Source organism: Dipodomys ordii, unplaced genomic scaffold (genome assembly GCF_000151885.1).
Source record: "Dipodomys ordii isolate 6190 unplaced genomic scaffold, Dord_2.0 Scaffold27, whole genome shotgun sequence".
Lineage (NCBI taxonomy): Eukaryota > Metazoa > Chordata > Mammalia > Rodentia > Heteromyidae > Dipodomys > Dipodomys ordii.
In genome coordinates this window covers 18442454-18452095 of record NW_012267243.1, presented here as the reverse complement: position 1 = coordinate 18452095, position 9642 = coordinate 18442454, and the positions used below count along the sequence as shown (strand labels likewise).

The 9642-nt window shown below is 54.6% G+C and overlaps 1 protein-coding gene across 1 annotated transcript in view; it reads right to left on the bottom strand.

Annotated features, from left to right (window-relative positions):
• The window catches only part of LOC105985182 (chromosome unknown open reading frame, human C1orf105), a 19533-nt gene extending 10140 nt beyond the window's left edge, over window positions 1–9393 (bottom strand). The window contains exons 1-3 of the mRNA XM_013015599.1: window positions 9194–9393; window positions 8778–8859; window positions 5007–5078 (exon numbers count right to left, since the gene is read on the bottom strand). Of these exons, the coding sequence (XP_012871053.1) occupies window positions 5007–5078; window positions 8778–8859; window positions 9194–9228 (189 nt within the window). The 5' untranslated portion in view covers window positions 9229–9393. The remainder of the gene's footprint in view (window positions 1–5006; window positions 5079–8777; window positions 8860–9193) is intronic.
• Between the last annotated feature and the right edge of the window lie 249 nt (window positions 9394–9642).

Below are 9642 nucleotides of genomic sequence, written 5' to 3'. Positions count from 1 at the left end.
TTGGCGTGTGCGGGGCATGTTGGCGTGTGCGGGGCATGTTGGCGTGTGCGGGGCATGTTGGCGTGTGCGGGGCATGTTGGCGTGTGCGGGGCATGGGCCGGCGGGTCGCCGGAGTTCCGGTGTGGCGCGGGTGCGTGCTGGCGTGCATTCCTCCGGGGGAGGGGGACCCCTTCCTCCGTGACTCTGGGACGGGACTGGACGAGCCGTTCCTGCTCCTCGGGTGAGCTGTGTAGAACGAGGCCTCAACGTGCCTCCTGCGTTTCTCTAATGGCCGCCCACGGGCACCTTGCTTCCTCTTTTATTACCTTGAAGGACTCTTTCTGATTAAAGGTGGCTAATTGTCCACCTTCCCCAAGGTCAACTTTCTGTCCCGTGAGTCTCTCCTGACTGCAGACTTGCCTCCTCTGCTCCTGTGCCCTGTAGAAGTGTATGATGTCTTCATAAACTTTGTCTACACCTGCATGGTAGGGTCCCTTTCTGCCTACCAGATACCGAGTTCCGGGGACGAGCTCCTCGTTTGTTCTTTTTTCCTGACTGCTTCAGTCACGCACTGTGCTACAGAATATTTTAACTTACTTCTGTCCTTGCTTTGGTAACAGTTACCCAATGTTCCTTCATCCATCTCCAGCCTCTCAGCCCCTAGTAGTTCCTAATATATATTATATATTTGGGACAACTTTTTAAAGCCTGTACATTTGAAGTAGCTTATGTGGTATTTACCTATGTCAACTTGTTTTGCCTCTTGTAACGGCCTTCCATTTCATAGGTTTTGCTGCAAATAACGTCCTTTTAATGGCCATATAACAGTGCATCCAGTATATATTTACCACACTTCTACTTTTCCTCTTTTTAATCTCTTTAAGGATTGTGAAAAGTGCAGCGCAATGGACAGACATCCTTTTGGCATACTGATACTTCCTTTGAACACATTCCCAGGATAGCTAGAGCTCAAGGTGGTTTTAACTTTACTTCCTGGAGGAACTGCTTGCTGTCCTCCACTGTGGCTGCTGCGATAGTCTACTTTCCCGGAGAGTGAGTAAGAGTTCTCTCTCTTCCACATCCTTGCCAGTACTGGTTGTTTTTTGACCTTCTGGTAATAGCTATTCTAACTAGGGTGAGATGATATCTCATTGTGGTTTTGACTTTTATTTCCCTGACAGCTCATGAACTAGAACTTTTTTTCATAAATTTGTTTGATCATTTGAATTGTTTTTAGGAAGTGACTATTTATATCCTGTCCTATTTTAAAGCTAGATTATTTATTTGTATTGAGGTTTTTTGATGTTCCTTATTTATTCTGGATACTAATGCTTTGTGTTGTGTCTTCTGTTTGTTGGGCAGAAACTTCTAGTGTGACATAATCCCACTTACCAATTCTCTGTGTGTGTTTCTTTATTCTGTTGGGCCTGGGGCTTGAACTAGGGCCTTCTCTGAGCCTTTGTGCTCAAGATGTGCCCTACCACTTGAGCCACAGCTCCACTTTCAAATTAGTTTATGTGTGTGGGGTGGGGGTTGCTAGGAATTGAACCCAGAGCCTCATGGGTGCGAAGCAAATGTGCTCTTCCCCTGAGCTCCATCCCCAGTCCCCTATTTGGGTTTTGGTTTGCTTTCTTTGAAGGTCTTATTAAAAAACTCCCTATCTGTACAGATGCCTTGAAATAGTTCTGAGTATTCTTGTAGTTTCATGACTTACATTTAGGTCTGTGATCTATGTTGACTTTCTTTTTTATAAGGTAAGAGACGATGGTCAAGTTTCAGTCTCCGAGAGTAGACAGTTTTCCCAGGACTATTTATAGAAGAAGCATCTTTTCTCCAATGTATATTTGTGGTGCCTTTGTTGCAAATCAACTGATGGTAAATCCATGAGGCATTTACGCCATTCTATGCCATTGGTCTGTTTGCCTGTTCTTAGGCGAGTATCTTGCTGTTTTGATTACTGTAGCTTTGTAAGTATGTTTTGAAGTCAAGCAGTGTGATACCTCCAGCTTTATTCTTTTGCTCAAGATTGCTTTAGACATTCAGGGTCTTTTGTGATTCCAAATGAATTGTAGAATTATTTTCTCTAGTTCTGTGAAGAATTGAGAGATTGGATTGGACCCATAGATTACTGTGGGTAGTATGGACATTTTAACAGTATCAATTCTTTCCATCCACAAACGTAGAAATAATGTGCTGATAAGAAGAATGTGTACTTTTCAACTGCTAGATGAAATGTTCTAGAAATGTCTGCAAGATCCATTTGACATGCTGTATAGGTTAATTATGATGTCTCCCTTCTCTGCGCTCCCCTTCCTTCCTTCCTTCCTTCCTTCCTTCCTTCCTTCCTTCCTTCCTTCCTTCCTTCCTCCCTCCTTCCCTCCCTCCCTCCCTCCCTTCCTTCCTTCCTCCCCTACCCTTTCTACCTTCCCTCCCTCACCTCCTTTCACATGCGTTTTAAAATCTGTTCATCAGTATCTACAAAAGATGCCTTATTTTGGTACTGGGGTTTGAATTCGAGTTTTTGTGAGTGCTAGGCAGGTGCTCTCCCATTAAGCCGTGCCTCTAGCCTTATTTTCCACGGTTATTTCGAAACGTTTTGGGTGTTTTGTGGAGGTGCTGGGCTCTTGACTGGACTGGGCACACTCGTTTCACGCTTCCTGTTGTAGCTGGGACGACAGACATATGCACTGCACACAGGGATTCTTTTTTTTTTTTTTTGCCAGTGCTGGGGCTTGAACTCAGGGCCTGGGCGCTGCCCCTGAGCTTCTTTTGCTCAAGGCTAGCGCTCTACCACTTGAGCCACAGCGCCATTTCTGGCTTTTTCTGTGTATGTGCACTGAGGAATTGAACCCAGGGCTTCCTGCATGGTAGGCTGGCACTCTACCATTGAGCCATCTTCCTGAACCCAGGTATTGATTGAGGCTTTTGTGTATATTCCCTGGCTGGATTTTAAACTTGAACTCCCTGATCTCAACCTCCCAAATAGTTAGGATTACACAGGTAAGCACCTGACACACTGACACACCTGAGAGATTGTGTCGAATCTTACATGCATTTGATGCGTAATTGATCAATAATCAATGGATCTTTACAATATCAAGCGTTTCAATTTAGGTCTTCATTCACTTAGGTCTTCTTTAACTTCTTTTGATAACATTTTGTGGTTCTTAGATGGACATCCTGAACTTCTGTGAACTTTATTAATCAAATGTTTTTGGTGCTATTGTTAATGGGATTATCTTCTTAATTTCTCTTTTGAATTGTTTATTGTGAATAGATACGAATACATTGGTGTTGGTATACTGATCCTGCGACCCTGCTGGCTCTCCCTCTAGCCAGGACAGTCTCTGTACGTGAGCTTGTGTCACTTGCCGGTGTGTATCGGTTTACCTCTTTCTCGGAAATGCGGTTTTTTCCTTGCCTGAGCCCTTGTCCGCCAGCGTTCACAGCACAATGCCGACTGTGAGTGGGCAGTGTGGGCATCCTCATCTTAGTCTTGATTTCAGGGACGTCGCTTCGCCTCCGCGTTCAGGATGTACGCGTTGGCACAGGTGTTTTTCACAGAGGCTGGGGAAGTTTCCTTCTAGGTCTAGAAATGGTTTCTGTCCTCCCCAGTCTTTGTTGCGAGGAAGGAGCGTGGCGGTGCGTCTGGCCGGACGGAGGCTCTCGCAGCGGGGCGGCTGGCGCTGGGGGCGCTGCATGCGTGTGTGTCTAGAACTCTGTGCCCCCCCACGAGGCCCCGCAGCAGGAGGGACGCGTGGCGGTGGCCAGCCCGGGCCAGGGCGGAGGTGACAGTCAGGTCTCGAGAGACAGCTCGGCCCTGGGGCCAGCCCGCGCTAAGGATGAGCCCAGGAATTGTGTGTGTTGAGATGCCAGTTCGAGCCGCACTTCAGCCAGTGCTGGTCCTGAGCACTGAGGTCCTGGCGAGGAGATGTGAGCTCAGGTAACAGCATTCAGGGGCAGCCCCGCAAGGAGCCCTTCCATTTCCAGCCCCTCCAACAACAAAATGCCACAACATGGCTGCCTCTTCCCTATCCTAGCCGCCCAACGCCTTTGCCAGGAGCTCTGAGGAGGAGTCGCTCCGGTACCTCCAGCTTTGCTTCTCCTCCTCTGTCAGCCAAAGGAGGAACACAGGGTATCAGATAGGAGGGGGCTCTCCACCCCTCCCCAAACTTCACCAGGTAGCGAAATTATTCTTAACCCCCTCTGGACGGTTGCCCTGACCCCGACACCACCGTAGGCCAGCCCTGATCCTCAGGTCAGCCCCCATTCCCATGGGACCTGGCCTCTTGCTCCCGCACCTCTGTCAGGGGGAAGAGGTGTGTCTTTGTTTCCTCCACTCTCTGGCTTGCTTTATTTTTCTAACGCTCTTCCACCTTTCCCCACCACGAATTACAGGTAATCCATGTCGAATGATAATCCCATGTGCTACAAATGACTGGAAATCCTTCTGCAGCTTCTTTCTAGTTGAACTCATGATGAAACTGAAGATTAAGGTTCATGTTTCTTGATGGTGGGCGTGTGAGTGTGTGTGTACTGTTACATGTTAGGGAGAAATTAAGAGGAAGGGAGAGGGCTGGGAAGGTGGCTCAGTGGTAGAGCGCTTGCCTTGCATGCCTGAGGCCCTGGGTTCGATTCCTCAGCACCACATAAGCAGGAAAAAAAAAGCTGGAAGTGGTGCTGTGGCCCAAGTGGTAGAGCGCTAGCCTTGAGCTGAAGAGCTGAGGGACAGCACCCAAGCCCAAAGTTCAGGCCCCATGACCAGAACCCCCCCCCAAAAAAAAGAGGAAGGGAGAGGCTGCAGAGCTTCTGCACCATCCACAAAGTTGGAGTCTCTCAGAACCCAAACAAAGTGGCTCATCCCCCCTCTGTCCGCCTACCTTGGTTCACTCTGGCTTACTGAGACGGGAAAATGTTACTATCTTGTGTCAGCTGAGGCCAACGGTTCCTCATTTGTAGCCTCTCCAGGGCTCCGGGGGGCTGTCCCCTGTGGCGTGCATGCGTGCTTCTGTTACCCCTTTGCCTACCATTTTTATTTCTTGACACGCAGGACACAGCGGCTTTCTTCTGAGCAGCATGACATTGCTCTGGTTCTTGTCCTGAGAAGAAAAGCAGATGCAGGTGAGCAAAGGCGGAGGTGCCTGGAGGGATGATTAACAGTGAGAGGGTAACGGGTTTCCTTCCGTCCCAGCCATCTTGAGGCTGGAGAGCTGCGGCAGAGTTCAGAGGGCCTGACCCGTGGTCCCGGGCATTGAACAGCTGGGGACGGACTCTAGTGTGCGTTCCAGCTTCCCTGCCTGGGTACCGGGCCGACAGCCATGCGACTACGGGAGCAGGTGCCACGTCTGCCCCATTTGACACAAAAGCTCCACCCAAGGGCCCCCAAGGCCTCTGATGGCCTCAGGGTGAACAAAGACTTCTCTTCCACACCCTGCCCAAGGCCATGTCTCTCTTCTGCTTTAAACTCTGGCTCGGCATCAGGTTGTAAGTGCCTGGTCCGGCCGCACAGGGCCTTCTGTGCCTCGTGACTGTTAAGCCTCAAGCTTCAGGCAGAACTGGAGCTTCCCTTTCTGGAAGGGAGTGTGGCCCAGCTACACAGAGACTAGGTGCCCGTGGCTTAGGTGCCCGTGGCTCACGCCTGTAACCTTAGCTTCTCAGAAGTGCGAGAGCTGAGGACCCAGGTTCAAAGCAAGTCCACATGACTTTGATCTCCATTAACCAGCCAAAAGCCAGAAGTGGAGGTGTGGCTCCATAGTAGAGGAGCAGCAGGCTTCAGTGAAAAAGCCGACAGACAGCACCCAGACCCTGAGTTCAAGCCCCAGTATTGGCACACATACACACGCGCATGCGCGTGCGCCCCAGTAGAAGAATGGGGAGCCCTCCCCTCCCACTGTAACACGCCTTTCTAACTATTTCTGATCAGGGGTCAGAGGGCTCCAGAGCACACACGTGGAGCGCGGGCTCAGGAAAACGTGGGATAGAAACTCTATGGAATTTTCCTCATGTGTTACAAAGAAGAATGACACTGCATCGTTAGCAAAGAGATGAAAAGGCTTGGAAATTTTATGTGAAGAAAGCCAGGCCCAGGGGTGTTTTCTAGAGGCTAGAATTAGTTTACGAGCATATAAGTGAACACACTGCGTGCTATGCAAATTTATTCAGATGCAGTCACTGAAGTTCTGTAGATAGCAAAATCAAAGTAAACAAGATGACCGTGAGGGGTGGAGTGTGGTCGAGGGGAGGGGTAGACAAACGAAGAGAAGGAGTGGGAGAATCGGTGAAAGCAATTCCAAGTGTAGCCTGTCAAACTGAATGTGAGGCCGGGTGGGATGCCGAGGAGGTGGGCGGCCGTGGCGCGGCCCTGGCGCGGTGTTTACTCGCTGCTCTGTCGGATGCCAACTGCTTGGCGCAGCAACTTAACGACCCGATACACAGGAAAAAGATGGAGTGACTGAGAAAGGATTAAGGCCACGCGTTCTTGGTGGTGGGAAAGAGGAGTCACCATCCCGTACATTTTCCCAGCTCAACTCTGCTACTGTGCGATTTTTGCAGCCAAGGCCTTTTTTTTTTTTCCGGCCATACCTCTGCTCGAAGCAAAATAAATGATGTTCTTTGTTCTGACTCCGGAGACCAGAGCTATAAAGTCAGATCAGAGAGGCTGGAAGGGGTGAGGCCCGGGGTGGGGGGGCCTTCGGAGAGGCTGGTCCACTGCTCTGGCCCCAGCTCCCCCTGGCCCTGGACTGCTACATCACATCTTGGCACAACAACCCTACAACAGCTGGACATTTTCTTCTCTCTCTTCCTTGACTCTCACTAGTGTCACTGCCTGGAAGTGCCTGAAGACAACGCCTCTGCCGGCAAATGCTCACGTGAGGGATGCTTTTGATGGTTGGTTTTTGTTCTGCTCCACTTCTGGTCAGTACTGGGGCTTGAATTCTAGGCCTCTCATTCTCCCTTGGCTCAAGGTTAGGGCTCTCCTTGAGCCACACCTCCACTTCTGACTCATTAAGAGTCTCATGGATGTGTCTGGCAGGGTTGGTTTCGAACCGCAATCCCCAAATCTCAGTCTTGTGGGATTACAGGTGAGAGTCACTGGTGCCCAGCCTCCTCGAGGTGGGTAGACCTCATTTCTTTGGTCGTCTTTCCTGTCTCCCTCTCCCTGCCATGCCGCTGAGCCCATGCTCCGACCGTCCGTCTGTCTGTCTACCAGGAAATGCTGTGCCCAGGGCCTGTGCACCTGTGTATCCAGAGGGTGAGGTGGAAGGGCACTGGGGTGTGATGTGAGAGTTCTCAGTGCTGCCCTTTGACCCGTGACCGTGAAGGGGACAGCTGGCAGGACCTTTGCACCCACGCCCAGGCTCCTGGCCTCTCACTGCCTGTGGGCAGGTGGTGGCTTCTTGGCAAGTCTCTGCTTAGGGGCGAGAGGAACAGATAGGAAGTCCCCCGTGCATTCCACGCCGAGAGGCGGGGCTTGACGCTTCTCTGGAAAGCAGCAGCTGCGGGCTGAGCCCTTACGTATTTGCCTCCTGGCTTGCCCGTGTTCCCAGCAGGCCCTGGGCAATGCCTGGATCTGAGAACCCAGTCCCGGGTTCCTTCTCCGTGTGTCTGGTGTGCAGGGAGCAGGGCGGGGTGGGCACTCGCTCACGCTCAGACTGGTGGAGGCCCGCGGCAGGAGGACCGGGTGGGCCCGGGGCCTCTGCCCTCCCGGGTGCCAGGCCTTTGGGAGCTCTGGCTCCCTCTGCTGGCCCGTTTCTCTCCCTCACCTGGCCCCAGCCGAGCTGCTGCCCGGCGCCCTCGTGGGGCACAGAGGCAGAGGCCAACCGGCCCGGGGAGAGCAGGCGCTGGGGGCCGGCTGGGCGCGTTTCACGGTGGCCTTTGTGGGGCTGAAGACGCGGCCCCAGCGTGGACTCCTGGCGCTCTACCCCGTGAGGCCCTGCTGCTCTCTGGACGGTCCAGTGCCCACTCACCCGCTGCCCCCGCCTCGCACATCCTGCGCTCCCTGAGCGCCCCAGCCCCGACCCCAGGGCCCACCCTGCTTTCTCCACCCCCCCCCCAGCACTGGGGAAGGACGAGGTGCGGGCCTCCCCTTCCTCCCGAGCCTCCTGCCAGCCGCCCTGGCTCCCGCTGGGTCCTCAGCCCCGCACTGGTCAGAGCACAGCAGAAGGGCTCAGCACGGGTCCTAGGCCGGCATCGGGGCTCCTGCAGTCCTGGCCCACAGTGGCTGGACCCTTACTACCCACGAGGCCCTGGGCCAGGCACCGAGACAGCCGAGAGCCTGGTCCCCGGCCCCGGCCCCAGCAGCCCCGGCCCCAGCGGCCCCAGCCCCGGCCCCGGCCGCCCCGGGAGGGCCTGCGGTGTTTTCTGGGCCTGTGGCCAGGTGTTCTTTCTTTCTCGGCCCCGGGGTTGAGGGGTGTTTTAAGAATCACAGGTGTGGGTCTGGGGTCAGGCTGCAGCCAATCAGTGTTGGTTTCCGCGATGAGTGTGAAACTGCTCAGGTATGGGGACTTGTTTGTGGAAGATGGGAAGGCTGGAAAGGGAGTTGGAGACCCCCTAGAAACTAAACTCACCTAGCGCCGGTTGAAAAGCAATGGCTGGTCTTTGGGCAGACTTTAACATGTTCATTTCTAGCGTGCCTTTTTGAAGTGTCCAGCCCTCTTTCTTTATTCCTAGTTCTACGGACTTGGCAGGTGAAGCCCTGAGCATGGGGGGGGGGGCGTCCATGTCTCTATTGGTGACGGGGGGGGGGGCAGGAGGATGCTTGCTCCCGGTCCGCTTTAATAAGGAATACGAATGAGTACCTTCCATAAGTCACTGGGAACTTGAAGCAGAATTGGCAAGCCCAGGTTCTTCCTGAAGGAAGTGGCGGAGAAGTGAGGGGATCTGAAAATCAAAGCACGCCGACGTTAGAAACGCAGATGCCGGCTCCCCGCAGACGCCGGCTCCCCGCAGACGCCGGCTCCCCGCAGACGCCGGCTCCCCGCAGACGCCGGCTCCCGCAGACGCCGGCTCCCCGAGAGTCCCTCCGGGCGGCCTCCCCTCCGCTTCCCCTGCGGCTCGGGGGGCCTCCTAAGTCCCTTTGGCTTCTCTGTGCTGTTTGTGTCCAGCTGAGCAGCGCTCGGGGCCCGGGTCCCGCACAGACCCCGCTCGGGGCCCGGGTCCCGCACAGACCCCGCTCGGGGCCCGGGGCCCGCACGCTGGCTCCGGCCGCCATTACCTCTTCGGGAGGCTGAGCACCAGCGGCTTGTTCATGATGCTCGCTTCGCTCAGCCACGGAACCTTCTCGAACTTCGGGACGGAAGCCTGAGGAGAGACGGGAGAGGGTGGGCAGAGCCCGCGGTCCCAGCCCCGGGCTCCCGCCGGGCCCTGAACCGCGGTCCTCGGGCCTCAGCCTCCCGGGAAGCCCGGCCCGTGTCCTCCGCGCCCCACGTCACGGCCCGGTGACCTCCCCGGTGACCTTCCCGGTGACCTCCCCGGTGACCGCATCACCACAGAGCCCTCCTCCCCAAAGAACCCCCCCCCCCGCACAGGACGGCCCGCGGGGTCGGGGGTCCCGGAGGAGGGGTGCGGGGTCGAGGGTCCCGGGGGGGTGTGGGGTCGGGGGTCCCGGAGGAGGGCTGGGGTCGGGGGTCCCGGGGGGGTGTGGGGTCGGGGGTCCCGGAGGAG